The sequence below is a fragment of the Ctenopharyngodon idella genome, chromosome 9, assembly GCF_019924925.1.
Source record: "Ctenopharyngodon idella isolate HZGC_01 chromosome 9, HZGC01, whole genome shotgun sequence".
Classification (NCBI taxonomy): Eukaryota; Metazoa; Chordata; class Actinopteri; order Cypriniformes; family Xenocyprididae; genus Ctenopharyngodon; species Ctenopharyngodon idella.
This window is the reverse complement of record NC_067228.1, coordinates 33349563-33371142: the sequence shown is the minus strand read 5'-3', so window position 1 is coordinate 33371142 and position 21580 is coordinate 33349563. Positions and strand designations below refer to the sequence as shown.

General features: G+C 35.2%; 1 protein-coding gene across 3 annotated transcripts in view; it reads left to right on the top strand.

Moving 5' to 3' along the window:
* lnpa (limb and neural patterns a) overlaps positions 1-21039 on the top strand; it is a 23259-nt gene extending 2220 nt beyond the window's left edge. Inside the window, exons 1-13 of one of the 3 annotated variants that reach the window (XM_051906148.1) lie at positions 3755-3921; positions 6045-6134; positions 6411-6452; positions 9694-9881; positions 10026-10084; positions 10740-10780; positions 11600-11683; positions 11763-11814; positions 11897-12088; positions 14703-14808; positions 16808-16878; positions 17109-17264; positions 20055-21039. In XM_051906148.1, the coding sequence (XP_051762108.1) occupies positions 6108-6134; positions 6411-6452; positions 9694-9881; positions 10026-10084; positions 10740-10780; positions 11600-11683; positions 11763-11814; positions 11897-12088; positions 14703-14808; positions 16808-16878; positions 17109-17264; positions 20055-20218 (1182 nt within the window). In that variant the 5' untranslated portion in view covers positions 3755-3921; positions 6045-6107 and the 3' untranslated portion in view covers positions 20219-21039. Of the gene's footprint in view, positions 1-3754; positions 3922-6044; positions 6135-6410; positions 6453-7670; positions 7736-9693; positions 9882-10025; positions 10085-10739; positions 10781-11599; positions 11684-11762; positions 11815-11896; positions 12089-14702; positions 14809-16807; positions 16879-17108; positions 17265-20054 lie in introns of those variants that run through there. The other 2 variants (XM_051906149.1, XM_051906150.1) reach the window with 2 other exon arrangements.
* Positions 21040-21580: the final 541 nt, after the last annotated feature.

Genomic DNA, 21580 nt, shown 5'->3' with positions numbered 1-21580 from the left:
TTTTCACCTCAACATCTCTGTTGAACACGAACAACGTGCATTTATGGCAAGTGCACCTATACATCACAACGTTAATGTCACCTGACACATTCTGGAACGGATCTGAATTCGTCTGATGATGTGCAGAAAACGCTCACGCCTATTGCTTTCCTTTTCCCGTTTAAATCTGACAGGCAGTTGCAAGTAGCAAACACAGTTGGTTACTGTCAACGCATAGTATATCAGCACCATTCATTTATTCCGTATTACTTGAATTAATTAACCATAAAGTTAACCCATTGTCAATTTCATTTCAACAGACTTGGGTATAAACGCCTGATAAATATACTAGGCCTATCTTCTGACGAGCGTCATTACAGCAAGGTACAGGGCGACATTATAACCTTTTTTTATCGCAATAATAACTGAGGATTGCTTTTAATTATTTTCAATGGGGAGTTCTTGAGAGCGACTTGATCATGCAGCGATAAGGTAGCGCGCAACCCTTGTGTCAGGCGCGCGCCACTGAGGTTTGAATGGCTGCGAATCATTTAACCCAGGCTACCTGAAATTAATCTGATTTCTTAGAAATAATATTATTATAAATAAATAATATTATTGTACCCCACATTGGCACCTCATTATATTAAACGCTAGTGATATTGTTGCACTGCAATGTTCTTGACAGCTGTTACTCTACGAGAAGCAGCTTTGCGCGCTAATTCATGAGCAGTCTGTCAGTCTCGCCGTTTCCATCTTACTGAAACAGAGAATCCAGCTACTTGCTTTAAATGAGTCCCACTGACAGTGGTCAATGATATGTATGTAAATACTCACACATAGCTCACCAATATTTACAATATATGACCCGTTTTACAGATTTTCAGACGAGGTCATTTTGCTTTGAAAGTAAAATGACCGAATGCTTTATGTAGCACAATTTGAATCAATATTCATACTGAAAACAAACAGACCCCTTATAAGAGCTAATATTGATATTGAATCTGAGATGTCTGAATAAGCTCTAATTGGTCTCACCACATAAATGAAGGCTTTACAAAGTGTACTGGGTTGAGTAAAACTACAGCAAACCGTATGTTTGAACTAGAACTCAGTAATAAGCAATAGAAATGGCAGAGAATTGCAATGAACATCTGGGTTGAATGCATGCACAATATGCATCTTTCAACAAAAGGACTAATTGTGTGTGTGTGTGTGTATGTGTGTGTGCTGTGGGGGGTGGGGGGGGGAGCTTATGATGTTTTTTGAAAATGTAAAAATGCAGAAAGTTTTTCTGTGACGGGTAGGGTTAGGGTATAGAATATACAGTTTGTACAGTATAAAAATCATTATGTCTGTGGAAAGTCCCCATAAAACATGGAAACTCAAAGTGTGGAAAACAGAAAACAATATACAAAACAAATACTTCCTTTTTCTTCTTCTGCAGAATACAATAGAAGGTATTTTTAAGAATTTTGGTATCTAAAAGGTTTTGGTTAACTGACTTGTATTGTATGAAATCACAGATTTGAGTCCAGTGTGGTCACCAGCCAACACTGTAAACATACGTCTGCCTTTTGAGAAGGTTAATATCAGGATGAATTTCCATTTTTCCTGTACATACATTTTGGTCCAGTTAAAAATAGAAACATATTTTTGAACTAGTTACAATAACTCATGGGCAATATATTATTGCTGTACAGCTTTGCTCAGGGATTGTTACTTTAAGATGAAGTGGACACTGATTCAATCACACTGTTGTAAGAGTTAAGCATTATAAGTTGCTGTCCGTGGTGCTGATCTTCACTGCTCCAGCTGAGGCAGTGTGGTCGTTCTGACACTCAGAATTCACACTGAACGCCTCATCCTTTCTCCATCAGATTCCAAAGACAAAACACCAACCATATGAAGCATTGACAGTTTTCTCACAAAACATTTGCTGTTCTTTTTAACAATCTTGCAATGGTCTTTTAATGTCCAACTAATGGTAATATCTACCGATTTGTTTTGTAATTAAAATTTCAGATCAATTTATAAAGTGCTGCATGGGATAAGTCTAAAAAATGCTGGGTTAAAAATAACCCAAGTTGGGTTGAAAATGGACAAATCCAGAGATTGGGTTATTTTAACCCAGCGGTTGGGTTAAATGTTTGCCCAACCTGCTGGGTTGTTTAAAACTTAAAATGAACCCAAAATATTATGGAAATTAACATTTATTAATAAGTTTAATGAATAATAATTAAACAATAAACATTTATTAACTTGCTTATTAATAAATGTTCACCTTTTGATTATTATTGTTGCCTCTAGTAATATTGTGTCTGTTTTTCTGATATTTTGGGTTCATTTTAAGCTAGTCATCCAGTCATTTTTAAACAATAGTTGGGTTAAATAAAACTACCCAGCAGGTTGGACAAACATTTAACCCAACCGCTGGATTTGTCCATTTTCAACCCAACTTGGGTTGTTTTTAACCCAGCATTTTTTAGAATGTAGCTTTTTAGATATTACAGGCCAAATTAATTTAATAGATTATTTTAACTGAATTAAGTACAAATACTGTGATACTGGGCTAAATCAATGAGAAAAACTAACAGATAATGTAATATTATATATATATATATATATATATATATATATATATATATATATATATATATATAATAGCACAAAACAAAATTAAGATTAACCAATACTCCCATATTATTATTATTTTTCAATGTTAAAATAGTGCTCATTCTAATTCTGTTTTAGTAATGGCAAAACATACATTTTTGTTGTTCTACGCAGCTGACAATTTATTTTATTCAAGTTAAAAATATTATTTAAAATCACTGAATCAAAACCAAAAAAAAAAAAAAAAAAAAAAAAAACATTAGGCAAAACTAAATTTAAAGGACAGTTTTCTTATATACTAATAGTTTCTTATGTAACTGTAACAATTGCAGGTTATGACTTTTACAGTGTACTGAACAAAAATTTAGCCTAAATCAAAAAAATGTGCTGTGTTAACATCTGAATGAATCCACATTTAACCTCACCTGAATGGGCCATTACTGGGCTACATCTAAGGGTTAGGTCATGTTGAAACAGCTTGTTAATATGCTCGTGCTCTGCTCCTCTACAATGACGTCAGATTTTCTGCTCGTCACGCTATACTGCACCTGACCCCCATCACTATTATATATTCATATTAAATTGATTTTAGTGATGTGATGTTTGAAATTGCAGTGAATGGAATTGGCAGGTTTTTAGTAATATTTAGGCTATATTATCATACATAGAAATAACCATAGCTTACTTCATTTGCACAAGGGCTATATGTTTCACCACCCCATGCAGACCTTTCAAGTTCTATTTTTCTAAGCCTGCTATAAAAATAAGCGATGTAAAGTAAACTTTCTGAACAGTTCAGAGACCCTTAATAGCATAAAATCACCAGCATGTAGCCAACTGTTCCTTCTTTTAGGTATTTTTTTTTTTTTTTACTCGTGTTACTGATTAGACATTATTTACATAATTGCAATGTCTTGATTTTCAATAAATTAGCTTTTCTAGAATAAAAAGTATGTTGAATGCAACATTTCTATAAACAAAACAGCTTTTAATTAATTTATTGTTTACAAATACAATTACAGCACGTGCGTAAATATTATTATTTCGTATTTTGTATTATTATTTCAATTAAAATACAGAATATAAGTAAAACATATTTGTTTTTTGCAATAAATAAAGTAGTGTCGTGAACTCTCCGGAAGAACGGCGAGAAGTGCATTCCATTTTCCCGCGCTTTGAGAGAGCGAAAGTGCTTGATCACGTGACAGAGCGGTGAAGGAGAGGAAGTCCGTGCCGCGTGGGGTTGTGGGAACAGTTTGATGACGTTTACTGTTGAAGTAGAGGAATAATAACAACGCTGGTCTCTACTGGATTTCGCGATCACGGGTAAGGCATCCTAAATTATGTTTTGTTTGGTTAGTTTTCGGCGTGGTTATGCACATAAAAGCAGCTCAATAGTGCGTGCATGAAAGAGAACACAACATGTCTGATCACGTCCGCTGTATCAGCTGCCAGTAGCGAGTTAGACTGTCTTAAAGTGACTCTTCTTTAATAAAGTATTCCTGCTGTTCTAGTGTTAAGGAAGCATCATCAGTCGGAGAGTTTGTTCTTTGACAACACATTTAAAGCGCAATGTTTCAGCTAACGGAATGAGATTAGTAACTTATGAAGTTTTTGTTTAACACTGTTTTTGTATAATGTGTGAATCTATGTTGAAGGCTAGATTTAAAGCATCCCAATCGACTTGACTTTTTCTGAAATATTAAAGCTTGATTTTAGTTTTTCGAGCTTAAAACGCATTACACTGAATGGAGTTATGAATGAAGTGACTTATAGGTTCTTCTCGTAGTTTGCAAGTACTATACACTCTGATTGACACACTCGAGTCTGTGACTGAAGGCCCTTCCCTATGAGTGCTCGAGGACTGTCAAGTTTAAAATAGAGGAGTGTCTTGTTACTTTCCAGAGCCTCCAGATTTTGTGTGAGCTGTGGTGATATCTGATATCACTGAGCATCTAACCCTGCTTGTGCGAGATACAGTGGGTTCATAACGTGTGAACTCATTTAAGCCACAATTCCTGAAAATCATAGTTTAAAATGACTAATTAATAAGTATTTTGTTAAAAATAAAGACAAAATATTCTCTACAAACAGTAGTGGATCATGATGATGGTTAATGTGATTGTCTACACCTGTGTTACTCTGATAGGATCTTGAGGAGAACTGACTTCAAAACATGCATTAAAAATCAAATGGATCAGAAAAGTAAAGTTGGTTCTGAGAAAAACTCAAGTAGCATTTGTTTGAAGCAAAATTCATACATTTGTTCACCCGAAAATGAAAATTGTCATTTATTCATCCTCATGTTGTTCCAAACCCATAAGACTTTCATTCATCTTTAGAACACAAATGAATATCTTTTTAATGAAATCTGATATTTTTGCCCCTTCGTTGACAGTCTACACAACTGCCACTTTGACACTTCAAAAAATTCATAAGGAGAACGTAAAACTAATCCATATGAATCGAGTGGTTTAGTCCAAATTTTGTGAAGAGACTTGATTGCTTTATATGATGAACAGATTGAATTTAGGCTTTTATTCAAATATAAACATTCATCAATACACAAATGTTGTGATAAACGAGGGAAAGCTCAAGCATGTTTTCTTGACGTGCGAGAACCAATGAGGTTCATTCTCATGTGTTATGCAGCACGTTTGAGCTTCTGCAAGAACCAGTGAGGTTCATTCTTGTTACGCAGCACATTTGATCTTCCACGAGAACCAATGAGGTTCATTCTCGTGTTACGCAGCACGTTTGAGCTTTTGCAAGAACCAATGAGGCTCATTCTCGTGTTACGCAACACGTTTGAGCTTTTGCAAGAACCAATGAGGTTCATTCTTGTTACGCAGCACATTTGATCTTCCACGAGAACCAATGAGGTTCATTCTCGTGTTACGCAGCACGTTTGAGCTTTAGCAAGAACCAGTGAGGTTCATTCTTGTTACGCAGCATGTTTGAGCTTCAGCAAGAACCAGTGCATCAAGCAGGTTCAGTTGAGCTTCTGTTTATGTGCGCTGATCAGTGTTAAGTGAATAAAAGCCTAAATTTAATCTGTTCATCATATAAAGCGATTGTGTCTCTTCAGAAAATGTTGACTAAACCGCTCAACTTTACGATTTCTTTATGAACTTTTTGAAGCGTCAAAGTGTCATTTGCGTAGGGACAGAAAGCTCTCAGATTTCATTAATAAGATCTTCATTTGTGTTCCAAAGATGAACGGAAATCCTACGGGTTTGTAACGACATGAGGGTGAGTAAATGATGACAGAATTTTCATTTTCGGGTAAACTAACCCTTTTAGTGTACAAATATTTGTAGATGAAAGCCTTTATAATCTGAGCTCTAACCCTCATATATTACTTCAAGTGTAAAACATCTATCATGATCTTGTTTGTAACTTAAATATTGTTATTGCTGAAAGAAGCGGTTTCCTTTTATCATGAACAGGTGTCCAGCTTTGGCGTGGAGTAACGAGAGTAACAGCTAAGCGAGAAGTACTGCCCTCACAAGATGGGCGCTGTGGTATCTCGGTGGAGGGTAAATGTGCTTCAGTCACTCAAAGTTGTAGGATGTCACATGCTATTTGGTTTTAATGTGGCTTAATAAAAGGCACACAAATATATGGTGTGCTACTGCTGTTGTCTCTCTTGAATGCTACAAAGTCTCACTAATATGTGTAGGTTAAGAGTGTATTAAGTTAATATTGCATACAAAGGTAAATAAGAATCTAAATATAGAAACTTTTGTACCTCCCAATTTTCACCTGGGCCAAGCTTGCTTTACTGTTGCTAACTCTCGTGTGTCCTTTCTCAGGCCAAGCCATCCACCGTAGAGGTCTTGGAGGGTCTTGATAAGGTATAAACCTGCATGAGTCTTTTAACCATTTTCTGCCTCCCTCATTCTGTGTGTTGTACTTTTCTGACATTGAAGGTGTCCTTATGCAATTAAACCACGGAAGTTGCGATAGTCTTTTCTTCCCTATATTGTGACGTGTATCAGAGTGAAATGGCTTCTCAAACAACAAAAAATGTAGGGTGTGGCTTAATTTTGTTCATGGGGAATTTATTGGATGGTTGTGGTTTGCTATTGGTGGATCTCATGTGAGTGAGATCCACTTGCTGCAAGAGGGAGGGGAAGTTATTTTGATTTTAAAATTATGAGGCTCATGAATTAAAAAAAAAAAAAAAAAGATGTGCACAAATAATAAATACTGCAATATTCCATTAAAAAAAAGTAAGAATTGTTCTTTTTGATTTCAAACCGGAGTTATTACGGTGAGTGCAGGTATTATTTTTCCTCTGAAGATATATATTTTTTTTAGGTTCAGTCGTGGCTCATAGAATAACACCACGTTACAGACAGACACAAATGTCTGCAACAGTACAGGCACTGTGTGTATTTTAGGATGGGGGTTATGCAGTACTGCCTCACTGAGAGAGGTCTGTTCAGTTGGCATTTCTTAGGGCTTGGCTGAATTTTATATGATTAACTTTATTTTGCACATTTACTGTTTAGAAGCCAAAGACATGTGATTTGTCCTAAACAAGTTTGACCCGATTTGTATCACGAAGAGATCTGTGCACAGTTAAATCAATTTTGTGGCTTTTGATTAGATCCTGTCTCTCAAGATCTGCTTTGGTTTTTAGGTCATGGAGATTTGATTTAAGTTTTGACAAGTTTTCCTTCTGCAGGAAGGGTGTAAGTGACAAAAACAATTGTAAGTGACAAAAACAAAAACAATTAAAGCATTAATCGCAAGTATTTGTTTGACAATTAATCGTCATCGCAAAATTCCTGATCATGACAGGTCTACACAGTTATGTTAATTACCAATTTTTGACTGAAATGTTTTTAAACTTTTGACTTGGTATTCAGTAAAGCAGGGTTTCTGCAGGTCTTAAAGGGTATGTTTACATGACAGCAATGTACTAAATATGGAAACGTTTTTCGCGTACAAATGACAACATTGTCAAAATGATTCCTGTTCACGTGTAGCTGCGAAAACGACTGTATTCATATTAGGCCAGTAGTTGACGAAGTCACTTTGTAAAGAAACACTACGCGCCTGACTGAACACGTAATAAGCAGATGATAGGAAAAGTAATAGTGGCGTCACCATTCTTGATATTTCCTCTGTTGTAAATACTTTGGATTTAGTCGTCCAGTTCAGACCATTAGCGGAATGATGGCGTGTTTTCACAAATTTGTGTTTTTGTAGTTTACATGAAGAAGATAATGTTTTTTTTTTTTTTTTTTTTTTTTTTTTTCAAAAAACCCCAATACTTTTTCAGGCCCCCAAATAATCTTTGTTGTGTAAACGAATAGCCAAAACGCATAAAAAGTTTTGTTTTTAGTTGAAAACAGTGTAGTGTAAATGGCCCCAAAGTCTTAATTCACCCTTACACAAATTGAGGCCTGTAAAATGTCTTAAATCAGAGCAGAATGTTTTAAATTCATAAAGTCAATAAGTCAATTAATGTCTTCCTCTGTATTTTTGTCTCGTTTTCCAGTACAAATATCTAAACCTCCTTAAATCAAGATACATCAAATGTAAACTGAAATCTTGAAAAATAGAACAAAATTAAGTGAGTTTATGCTTAAAACAAGAACAAATATCCGTCAGTGAGTTATGAAAACTTCCCCTTTGAATGAAGTTGATTTTTCTGAGCCCATTATTATATATTATCATGGCAGATATTTGTTCTTGTTTTAATCATTAACTTGCTTCATTTTGATCAATTTCACAGAAAACAAGACTTCATATGTTATGTAATTTTTAGTGCTGTCAATGTTAACGCATGTGATTAATTTTTTTCTGGTTTAACGCATTAAAAAATATTAACGCAATTAACGCAGCATCTGTTTTTTTTTCCGTCATCCTTTGGCTAGCATTACAAAATATGATCACGCTCTTATTCATGCAAATGCTTTTAAACCATTTAAGCGCGGCAAAAGAAAACGCGCAGTCTGTGAATGTCCTGTCACACACATGACGCACAGAAAGACGCGCGCCAGAATCGAGTTCTCTGTCACGCTTGAACGAACAATAACACGCACAATAATACCAAAAATATCCATTTTCTCCAGTATCCTCATTAGAGCAGCCTTGAATGAGTTAAAGTCTTAAACGAAAGTAAAGAGTTGTGAGAAGTGATTAATCTATAATTAATTTAGGTTATAAATTATGCAGTGCAGGCTGTTAGGAAAAATACAGAAATTGAATAAAATTGCCAATCTGTTAGACAGGTATGGGCACAGGTAGCCTAAATATGACATGTATTATGGGTTTATGTGAGGCTTGTTCTAAGTTCACTTAAATTAAAAGTTATATTTTTGAAGCCTAATAAATGTTATAGCTTTCAATAACACTGTAATGTTGAATGGCTATAATTCATGTTTAAAATTGGGGAAAAAATCAATTTCATGGAGATATCAGTAGATGTATTAGCATCAGTGATACTGGCCTTCATTCATAAAAAGATGTCATTAAACGAGTATTTAAAATATACTGTCTTCATGTTGTCCCTGACAGCAACATAATGTCGGCCCAGATCCGGCCCACATCTGGTCCGTGTGTAATCCACATGTGCCAGATTTGGGCCACACTATGTTGCTGTCTGGGGATTCTTTATGTTGTTTTAATTTGGAGATTAACTGAAATTATTACAAAATATAAAAATATATTAAAAACTTAAGTGTTTTTAATTGCGATTAATCGCAGTAAAAAAAAAGTGTGATTAATTGAGTTAATAATTTTTACTTGTCAAGAAAATGCTTCTTGATTTAAGAATTTTTAGATATTTGGACTAGAAACAAGACAGAAAATGTAAGTAAGAAAAGCATTTTTTGCAGTGTTGTAAGTTGAATTGTCAAACTCTGAAGTGTTGCTAATACAACTCATTGTGTTTCTTCTTTATTAATTTTCTTGGTCTTAAAAAGGTCTTTAAAAAGTCTTAAATTTCCCTTTATAAAACCTGCAGTAATCTTGCTTTACTAGGAAAACACAAATGTAATTAAATATGAATGATACTCCAAATCTGAGCAGTATTTGCCATTTGAATGAGACTAATTACATGTTTTAAATGATCTCTCTCAGGATATCCAGGCCCTTGAGGAATACAGAGAGAAGAACCAGAAGCAGCAGAAGTTATGGGTTCACAGGCTGCTGTTGTACTCAGTCCTGCTCTACATTATAGCCTGTACAGTCGTCTACGCCTGGTACATCCCAGAGCAGACGATAGGAAAAGTAATAGTGGCGTCACCATTCTTGGTATTTCCTCTGTTGTAAGTGCTTTAGGTTCAGACCATCAGTGGAATGATAGTAAATTCTCTTCATTTGGTTTTGATTCAAAGTGTACATTTTCTAATGCTTATGACTTAAATGAGTTTTAAATTAAACTATAAATGAGTTGCTTTTCCTTCCTGCAGAGTTTGGCTCCTGAGGAAACTGCTGATTGTTTTATACAACAAGCGAATGGAAAGAAACAGTAAGAATTTCCCTGTGAATCCAATGGCAAAATCTGGATTTGAACCTGATTTTATATTTGATCTCATTATGCGGTCAGTCTGTAATGATGACACTGAAGTATTAAGGCCCATTCACTCAAGAACGATAACTATAATAACTATATGAAAACTATATTAGCATCAACAGATGATATTGTTCTGTTTATTCTGCGTGCGCTGCAGTTTAGATGTCTTTTGCTTTAAACATTTAGACTCCTATACGAAGCCCATTTGCTTATCCGCGTTCAGCTCCGACTCGGAGCGCGCACACAGAAAGCCGTCTGGGGAACAGTGTCTCTTTTGCGGTTTAATATCAAACACGTCCCGCAATTTAGCAACAGTAGACTGCATTTTACAACACACTAATTTGGCTGATTTGGATGATATTTCGCCACTGTGAAGGAAAGGAAGGTAGGCGGGATAGTATGCGGAAGTGGCACAATAATCGCTTTACTTCGATCATCTTGTTTTCATAATCGTTAGAAGCTGAAAGCGAAAATCAATTACGATTAATCGCACAGTCCTACTTTGTCGTTATCATTTATAGTTATCTTCCTTGGTGTGGGCGGGTCTTTAATCCTATATACGTGTTTTTTTTTTTTTTTCATATCTACATGTTTTTTTTTTGCATCTTAGATGAAAAATTAGAAGAGCTGAAAGCAGAGAAAAAGAAAATAGTGAGTAATCAGTCGCAGTGTCTTTCTTTGAATGTCACTTACTGGTGTGTAGTTAATTTTGGGTTAGTTTGTCTGTTTTCACACCTGTATAGAGCACTTCAGAGATGCTTGAGTGCAGGCCCTCTCATAAATGTCAGGATTTTTTAATATGAGCGATGAGCTAGTAATTTCACCCAGTCAGAGATCTTCTCTCGTCCCGTATGAGCCAGTTAGCCGATACTAATATTAGCCCAACAACATCCTGTTTTCCTTTCATCATATTGCGCCTCTCTGCTGTCAGTGGGAGAAAGAGATAATTTCTGCTCTTAATAAATAATCTGAAATCAATGAAGACAGCGGGTAATTGGCACAAAGACTTTACTTGGTAAAGTGCTTAGCTAACGACTTGTCTTTAAATTAATAGTGTTTAGTGATGGGAGGAAATAAATCTGAGAAATTGCTTGTCATCCACTGTCATGTCTAATAACTTTCAATAATTACAGCTGATGGATTTTCGCACTCCCCATTATCGCAGTAGGGCTTGTAATTATTCTATTCATTAAAGTTAAATAATTAGCACTATTTGCTCTTTCCCTGAAATGAAGTTTTAAAATTAAACCAAACAGAAGACGGTGAGAAAGACGGACTGGTTTTTTTTTCTGCAATTAAACTCAAAAATAAGCAGTGGGTTTAGCTCCTTTATCCGAAGTGGACCGATGTCATAAATTGAAATGTTTTTTTGTAATTCTCAACAATATGTTTTCAGTTTTCATTCTTAGTCAGTTGGCATCTCTGTTTAATGTAATTGTGGTTATGTGATTGTAATATTTTCTCACACAGCTTGAACAGGTAATGGAAACGGAAACCTACAAAAACGCTAAGCTGATTCTGGAACGGTTTGACCCAGACTCTAAGAAAAAGCTTGTACGTACTTTATTCTTAAGTCTGCAAATAAATATATTGGCCCATATGTGTTGGGTTAATGTTTTTGTTTTCTCTGAAGGAGTTGGAAGCTCAACCCATTGGCCCACCGGCGACTCCAAGACAAGGCCAAGGTGAGCAAACGAATCCTTTCCCTCTCAAAAGTCAATAGCTTTGTTGCGTTTTACTGTGAGAATCATGTTATTTTCTGCTCAGAGCTGCGTCAGAGGCTTGTGTCCCCTCATCCCGCTGGACGTCCACCTCCTGTTCCTGTAACTGCCCCTGCAGTCCCCCCTACTCTACTGTCTGCCCCGGGTGGGCCGCCTGAAAAAGGTCTTGCTACCTCAACCCCACATGGTCTGATCAGGAGGCCTGGGACTCCGGCTGGCTCTCCTGCCCCAGGGATGGGTGAGTCTCTCATCCTCACTCAATGTCTGATTGGCTTTGGTTGGCATAGATGAGCTGGTAATGGTGGTTCAACAGAGACCTGTATCTTTTAAAGAAACAAAACATTGAGTGATAACCAGTATTAGTCAGAAGCCAACAAGTGGTCGATGCTCATGTTTTTCTTGTAATGTGCCCTAGTTTATGTTCTGAATATCATATTGCCATACATACTGTTTCTGCAGTGCATACTGTTCACAGCTTGTGTATTTTCTTTAAAGTTAAATGGGTAACACTTTAGTTTGGGGTCCAATTCTCACTATTAACTACAGTAGTCAACATTTGAAGTGGATCAAAACCTTTCTTCAAAGTTGTTCTAAAACTTCTTAGGACAACTTGGTTCTTAGGACAACTTTGAACTTTTTTGATCCGCTTAAAATGCTGACTACTATAGTTGCTTGTTAGCATGCATATTACTTACATTTTGGCTGTTTAGTAGTACTTATAAAACACACATTAATGCCTTATTCTGCATGACCCTATTCTACATCCCATAAACCTACCCAATACCTAAACTAAACAACTACCTTACTGACTATTAATAAGCAGTAAATTAAGAGTTTGAGGTGAAAGTCATGGTTAATAGTGAATATGTGTTCCCCAAACTAAAGTCTGACCACTAAATTACCTACTACATTTGCCATAAAGCACAGCAAAAACACACCATTTTTTGTGTGTTGCTTTAAATGCAAATGAACTGCTGCTCCCGGCCCGCTTTCCAGAAGAGGGCAGCTCTCACTTCGGTTGCTCAACAACAACAAAGCTGGAGAATCTCACGCAGTCAAAATGAGGATTGTCAGTAACGGTGTTCAGCCTTACATTGTTCAAACCAGAGTCGGACACTGATGGAGAGACTCACGAAGAAGTTACAACTTTTAGAATGAAACTGGACGTTTCTGAATGGTTAGTGGATAAATTTATGTAGCTGCTGTGGAGTTGATTCAACTCATCGACTAGCATGTGCCGTCATGTTGATCTTTTGTGCAAATCCAGAGTTGAATTGACCCTCGTTTGTGAAGCAGTCCGGCGTAAAATGACAGCATGGCAACAACACTCTACTACAACAACTCTTCCTCTTCTATAAAGCAGCCCAACATGGCCTCACCCCCTTTGTTGTGTTCTCAGGGGCGGAGTTTATGTAAATTTTTGGGGTTAGTGATGTCACTAACCCAGAAAGAAGCTCGTTGTAGTCCCTACCAGCTGTTTGTTGTAGTCCTTAAAAAGTGATTTCTGTAATAGAAAATATCTCCTTTGCATTGAACTTTGAGCGTCGTAACTTTGCAGATGTTATTTATGATCAAACAGCAACATTACACACTAACTAAAGTTAAAAAAGTGAAATCATAATCAGCCACCCCTTTAAAGTAGTATGCACTAAGTAATTCTGAACATAACCCTTGCAAATTAATGAAACAAGAAGCCGCTTATAGAAACAAGCTGAACTATAATAAAATATGCTGTAAACTTTACCTCGATTGAAGAGTGAATGAATTGAGGCTTTTAGTAATGTTTGAGAATTGGACCAGAAATAAACAGACAAGGAGATCTTGAGGAGTCCAGTGTTGTTTTTGTTAATTAAAATTAAAAAAAAAAACAATTCAAATAATTTCCGATAATTAAAAAATAAAACTGAAATAAAGTGAAGTATTACAAAAACTTAAATGAAAAATGTTAATTGAAAGTTAAAGTATTAAAATTACTGAAACTAAAAGTTAACTTTAGTTATGTAACTAAAATATAAGATATATATATATATATATATATATATATATATATATATATATATATATATATATATATATATATATATATAGCTAAAAATGTGCATCTGTCATTTATTTTGTTATATTATATAAAATGTTAAATAAAATTTAATAAAATATATTTTGTATTTATATATATATATATATATATATATATATATATATATATATATATAATATATAATATATAAACAAAAAACTGACAGAAGCACATACTGAAATGACAAAAACTAATATTAAAATGAAAATGAAAGCTAAAATGAGTGAAGTAAATGGTAATTAAAAATACTAAAAAACAATAAATGCTATGTTAGTATATAAATAATACTAAAATAACACACACTTTTTGTCTTTGATATCCGGTCGTGTACAAACATCTGTTAGCAGTGACTGACAGGTGACACGGGCCCTACTGTGTTGCTCACGTGAGTTTTGCTGTGTGTGAACAGATCTGGGCCCTGTTCAAGCAAACACCTTTAGGAAGAAATTGGAAGTGAAAAGCACCTTGGCCCACTGCGGAGTCTCCATATGCTGGTAAATGAGTAAGCAGCAGGGATTCCTGACTATGCCAAGTCTGGCAGAAATGACCAGTCTTCTCGCTATGATTGCTCTTGATGTTAAATTATATTAATTATGAGTGTGGATCACAGCGGGCATGAGGAGGGAGGTCCATATCAGTGTCGTTATTAAAAGCTGTCCCTCTTATCATTCATCATCGGCCATGCAGCACTGAGCCACAGATCCCACCACACGACTGACACGTGTGTGTGTGTGTGTGTGTGTGTGTGTGTGTGTGTGTGTGTGTGTGCGCGCAGGAATGCACCCTCCAGGTCCTCCGCTGGCCAGACCCGTCCTCCCCAGAGAGCGAGGTGCCATGGACAGGGTCATTGAGTACCTAGTGGGTGATGGACCTCAGAACAGGTGAATGGTCAATCTTGAAATCATGATTTATATCTTTACACTGAGCAAAATCAAGGTGTGATATGATTTTCCAAAAAGAAAGATCACCATATAATACAGAGTTCAGCTTCACTTCAGCCAAGCCCAAAGAATACAGATCATTTTAGCTGAATTACATTCTGAATTTCAAATACCACACATCTAAAACTTTTAGATAAGAAAACCTGAGAATTTTTGAATGCATTTCAGCTTGCACAACATGGTACATTGAATACGTTTACATGTGCACCAATAATGGATTTCAATCTGATTAAGGACTTAATCGCAATTAGATGTTTACATGACACGAGAAGAAGTGTGGTTATTTTTACAGCACAGATGAACTCTCATCAAATGCAAAACACATTTTTATGTATATGTTTTTATGTATATTATTTGGTGCCGTGATGGACATAACATAATGCAGATATAACTGGGTTTGAACGCTGCCGTTGCATTGTTCGCTCCATCTCTGGATGAAGATATGGAGCAGAGACTGAGAGTTGTTGAAAAGTTCACTGATTTGGAGAATATTCTGAAGGTTTTATGTCACAGTTCATGAAAGTTGCATGTAAACAGGAGGTTTGCTCTTGTCATGTATACATCTTACTGCGATTAAGTCCTTAAATAACTCTGATTATTGTAAAAAATTGCATTTTTGGTGGACTTGAAAACATAGTCATTAGCTGTTTCCATTACCCTTCAAATTGTGTAAATTTTAAGTTGTGAATTGAAAATATGCCCAATGGAAACACGTCAGTTTCGTTGTTTTTACAGCGACTTTGTACACTTGCTTGAGGTGGGGTTTTTTTTAGGCAATTCGAAAAAGGACGATTTTGCAAAACTGCAATGGAAACAGTTTTTTTTTTTCGCATTTACAGGTCACCTGGCGTACGTAAAAGTCGATCATTCTCATGTTTGGACATGAAGATGAGACAAAGTTCTTTATTAAACTCATAAAAGACAAAAGAATTATGGGAATACTGGATTCTAAGAAAGAAATGCCACAATTTAACAAGACCTTGAAGCAGATAGGAGGGAGAAACAACCAGAAACACCTCATACCTGGCTGTTCCCAAGTATAAGGGGCTTTCTTTGCCATTAATGCTTGGATAACATGCCTATGTCTCCTTCGATTAAAAATAATGGCTAGTGTGGTGGCTGCGATATACTTAAACCTACTAACATCTGTTGGCATGATTTTTGGACTTATCGCCAAAGGAAAAAATGACGTTTTAGTCGCATAACATCAGTTAATGGAAACGTTGTCATTTTGCAATAGTTTTTTATCAACATTTAGAAAATATCGCAAAAGTTTTGTGCAAATCTGTAATGGAAACCCGGCTGAATTGGAAAAAAGAAAAAAAAAAATCTGGATTTTATTAGTATTGATTTCAAACATCACTATTGCTTTTTTTTTTTTGTTAGAATAATGTAGACTACTTCGGTTGTAGAGTTCAGGATCAGTAAGATATATATTTAAGATATTACCATTTTTATTAAGCAAGTATGCATTAGAATGATAAGAAGTGGCAGTAAAGGCATTTATAATGCTACAAAAGATTTTTATTTAAAAAAAATGCTGTTCTTTTTAACTTTATTCATTTAAAGAGGAAAAAAATGTAAGGTTTCCACAAAAATGTTAAGCAGCAACTGCAACGGTTTTCAACATTGATAATAATCAGAAATGTTTCTTGATCGTCAAATCATCATATTAGAATGATTTCTGAAGGATCATGTGACACTGAAGATGAGTAATGATGCTGAAAATTCAGCTTTGATCACAGGAATACATTACATTTTAACACATAGAAAACAGTACTTTAAAATTGAAAAAAATATTTCACAATATTGTGTTTACTATATATTTTGATAAAATAAATGTGGTCCTTTGCATCCTTAGACATAATGTAGCTACCAACACAAAGCATTTTTTAAAGCTTTATTAAGTTTGAATAATTTTCCTCTGTTTTTATTGCAGATATGCTCTGATATGCCAGCAGTGTTTGTCTCATAATGGTATGGCTTTAAAGGAGGAGTTTGAATATGTTGGTAAGATTCAGAGAAAAACACACTTTGACTGACGTTTAACTGTTCAGTATGTCACTGAGCTCTTTAAAGCATAAAGATGTTTTTTTCAATGTAAACAAGTGTAAACGCACCCCCCCTCTGATGATTCACACATTGTTAATGTGCTGCATGTTTATTTTCATATTCATGTGTCTAAGGATCATTTCAGATAAGTTGAGTTTGGTTTTTGTTTTTTATCGCCAATGTTTTAGCATTCAGATGTGCCTACTGTTATTTCCTGAACCCGGCCCGGAAGACACGTCCCCAGGCCCCGCGTCTCCCAGAATTCACAGCAGAAACCAAGATGAGCCAAGACCCCCCTGCTGTTGCCATGGAGACAGACCTGTCTAGCTCTCCACCTGCCCCAGGTACCAGATCTCCACCAGAGTTCACCTGAGCAGCAGGAGGAGGTGATGTTTAGATGCTCCTGATATTCTGAAGAGCGTGAGGACTTATGCACAGTATTAAAGGTTTTGATTTGAGAAGGGGTGGGTTTGTTTACTGCAGGTCTAGTGTGTGTGTGTGTGTGTGTGTGTGTGTGTGTGTGTGTGTGTGTGTGTGTGTGTGTGTGTGTGTGTGTGTGAGTCCCTGCTGCTCGTGCCCTCTGAGAGGACATTTGCTGATGTGCTGAGAGCAGATCTGTGAGGTGATTAAAGGCTTTAGAGTCTTATATTCCCCCCCACAGTGCTGCCTAGTTAGTAGGGCTTTACCCTGTGTCTCTACCTGACACACACACACACACACACACACACACACACACACACACACACACACACACACACACTCTCTTCTGTTATTATGTGCTCAGTCAATGGCAAGTGATGACTGATGATACATTGAGTGTTTGACTGTGTGTCTGTGTGCGTGTCTGTGTGCGTGTGTGTGTGTGTTCGCACGCTCTCAGTTTCTATTATGTATCTTCATTCTGGAATTTAGTTATTGCTACATTTATTTTATGAATGTAAAACATTTTATTTTAATGATTTTTCATTTGAACCTTTTTTCCCCATCCTTTGTCTGGTTGACAAGTGAATATTCTTATATGAACAGTATTTTAATTTCCATATTGTAATAATTTTGTACCTTTTACGTTTCCTGTGTGTGTGTGTGTGTGTGTGTGTGTGTGTGTATGTTGGTTCAATGTCAGAGTTTGAAACATCTTAAAGTTTTTTTTTTCCACAAATTTTGTATGTATGCAAATTGTATAATATCTAAGGTACACATTTCTAGTAATTGTGCGGTTAATTCTCCAATTGTATTTTCAGAAAGTTTTAGAATATTTTTCGTCTCCCCAAATTTGTCACTACCAAAACACAATAATAAATAATTTAATAAGGGTTACATTGACCTATTAAGATTTTGTTTACATCTACCTTGTAAAAATATATATATATTTTTTTTTTTAAAAAAAGTTTTCACAGGTAAATCAATGTTACCATTTTTATCAATATTTCAAGTGTAATTTATGAGATTTGTTGTATTTTGGCATAAAGTTGATCATATTTATTTCAAAGTGAAGGATTCATTAGTCTGAATATACATTGAACAAACACTATAATAACATCTTAGCTTATAATTCTTGACAAAACATTCCATGTTCTGGTCGTGACTGCACATTTTCGGTGACAGTAATGTGTTGGTAGACACCACATCACATTACAGAATTTTAACTCGCATACTAAAACACTACTAAAACATATTAAAATACTAATGATTTGCACAATTGTTTTGAAAAAATTTAAAAAGAAAAAGTTGAAGTTAAATTTGAAAAAGTTTATTTCCCCCAAATAAATGATTGTGTTCCCTTTTGTCACTACCAAAACAATGATGCCATGTTTCGGTTTTGACAATTTTAGATACTTTTGAGTCTAGCTCAAAGATGCTAATCAGCACATAATTAGCTAGCACAGTTCTGAACAGTTGTACACAAATTAAAAACTACATTTTTATGAAATAACACCCAAAAGAAAGTTTGCTTAATTGCAGAAAAAAAAGTGTTTGGTAGTGACATTCCTTAAAGTTACACACAGATTTTCAGACTTTTGAACACATTTAACTCAAAATGATGGTACCTATCTACTCTGAAAGAGAGGCTTGAGAGGGAGGGACACAGGAATATTTCCTGATCAAAAATGTAGAAGTGTGTTAAAATCAGAGTCAGTCAATGGACTAAAACATACACTGTTTCAGTAGTGACATGAAAATGTGGGATTTTTTATTTTTTTTAAAAACAAAGTTTCATGATTTAAAAATAAAATATAAAATATTTTTAACGCCACTTTAAAAAAAAAAAAAATAAAAAATATATTTTTAAAAACAACAATGAAAAAAATTGCAAAAATGATTTTAATATATTTTCACAATTTGAAATTTAGGGGTTAGGGTTCGGGACAGACACCTTCCAATTGAAAGTACCCAATAAATGATGATTTTATATATATTAAGCTTACTGATATTTTAAATATTATTGTGGGATTCAATAGATAATAGAAGGATCTTAGTAAACATCTAAAATTTGAATACTTAAATGCTTTTTAAATGTGTTTTTGGTTGTGGGACAGCAGTTTGCACCAATTCTTAGGATTGTGTGTGTGTATGTATGTGTGTTCAAAAGTTTGTGGTCAATAAGGGTTTTTAATTTCTTCTTTTCTAATCATCAAAGAATCCTGAAATATGAATCGGCACAGCTGTTTTCAACTTTTATAATAATCAGAAATGTTTCTTGAGCATCAAATCATCATATTACAATGATTTCTGAAGGATCATGTGACACTGAAGACTGGAGTAATGATGCTGAAAATTCAGCTTTGATCACAGGAATATTAAAAAAAATATATATTAAATGTAATTTTGGAATTATTAAAACATTTCATTAAACTTTTAAACCATAATATGTTCACTTTTTTTCGTTCACTAAAAAAAAAAATTGTAGTTTAACTTGACATTACCGTTTACTGTTTTCCACCCTCTATCTGACTTGGTCATATCACGTGCTTATGGTTTTGTCGTCATAACCGTAGAGAGGAAATAGTCTGTGTGGACTTGGATGAAGCTCTGGTTTGTGAATGTTAGGTTGACATAGATTATTTTAAATGATGTGCCTCTTTTCGCAGTGAAATAGAATGTACTAACAATCACTGGTTTCGTTTGTTCATCAGAGGGTAAAGCAGCCTGTCCAGGGCATGTGAAAGCAGAACCTGGAGAACAGCACACAGAAGACAGTCCTTCAGAAGAGAAGAAGCCAGCAGATCCAGATCCACACACTGACCTCCCCGACAAATCAGAGGGCGAGCACGATGTGTCCGCTATGGAAGTGGAATAGAGTGAGAGAGGATTTGCCAATATCTTGTGTGTATGCGCATGTAGGTTTGATTTCCATTGAAGGTTGATTTTCTTATTCTTTACCTTTAGTTTATTTGTATCTGTTTGTTTTAATTTCTACGTTATATTGCAGTGTTATTTAATACATTAGTAAGGCAAAGCTAAGTAGAAATAAGTTAAGAGGTCAGGGATTTTTGTGATGGTTATTTTTTTGGGAGATATTATTATTAGTTATGATGTATCTGCAATAATTAGTTACATTGCTGGGTTTAATAGGCATACAATATTTTGTTTGTTTACATGTTAAGTGAATGGAACCTGTATGTAAAGCGTCAATGCAGAATGTTCAGCACATAACTGTTTATTCTCTTAGTTGGAAAGAAAAGCAGCTATTGACATCCATTTCCTTTCATCCTCCATATAAGCACTGTTTTGTGACTGAATGTATTTAACATTCTTATTTACAATATGTAATAATGCAAAAATGTCATTCAAAAGAATATTTATGATATTTATAGTTATTAATATCCTCCCAGTGCCTGTTATTAAAGTGTAGCATACATTAGGTGCTGTGCAGAGAGAGATTGGTCCCATGTTTACATGTGTTCAGGTACCGCCATAGGAATGTCTGGTTATTTATTACGGCATAAAAACAGCCCTTCAGTGTTCTCAGCCTCATGTGCCTTTATGTTTGACCTGTTTCAAGATTTCAAAAGCAGATGAACTGTCAAGTAATTGTCAAGCATAGCATTATGTACGAAAATACAGTGCTGTTTTTATTTTTTGTCTACAAGAAAGAGAAATAAAGTTTTTAAAACAGTATCCTGATGTTGAGATGCAGAGTTTTTTAAGGGACAGAATTCAAGAGAGATAGATATATATTATGTTTTAAATATTGTTTTAAATATTATTGCCTATTACGGAGTGTCTACTTACACAAAGTGCAAATAGCCCAACTAGTCTGTAGAGGCTGTTGTCTGAATGAGCCAGAATTTCTTGCAAAAGAAATCCCACTGATAACAGAATAGATGGAGATCGGCAGGTGGTGCTAGTTTTTGACGCCACCGACCCGAATTTTTTTTATTTATTTATTTTCAAACTCATTAGGCTAAACTCCCATCACATATTAGCTCGGAGAGGCGTTTATTTGAAATAAAAATTAAAGGTACTCCATTTAACTTTTTTTTGTTTGTTAGTAATTTATACGCGTCCATACACCATTAATTCTTCTTCCAAAATGTGTTTTTTTTTTGTCTTACCCGATTCACCATGGTAAGTATTTTAGACCAGTCGGGATGGTTTACGCGGGAACTTGCGTACATGCGTCACTCGCTCGTGCGTGTCTGGTCTGGCGTGAGAGTGG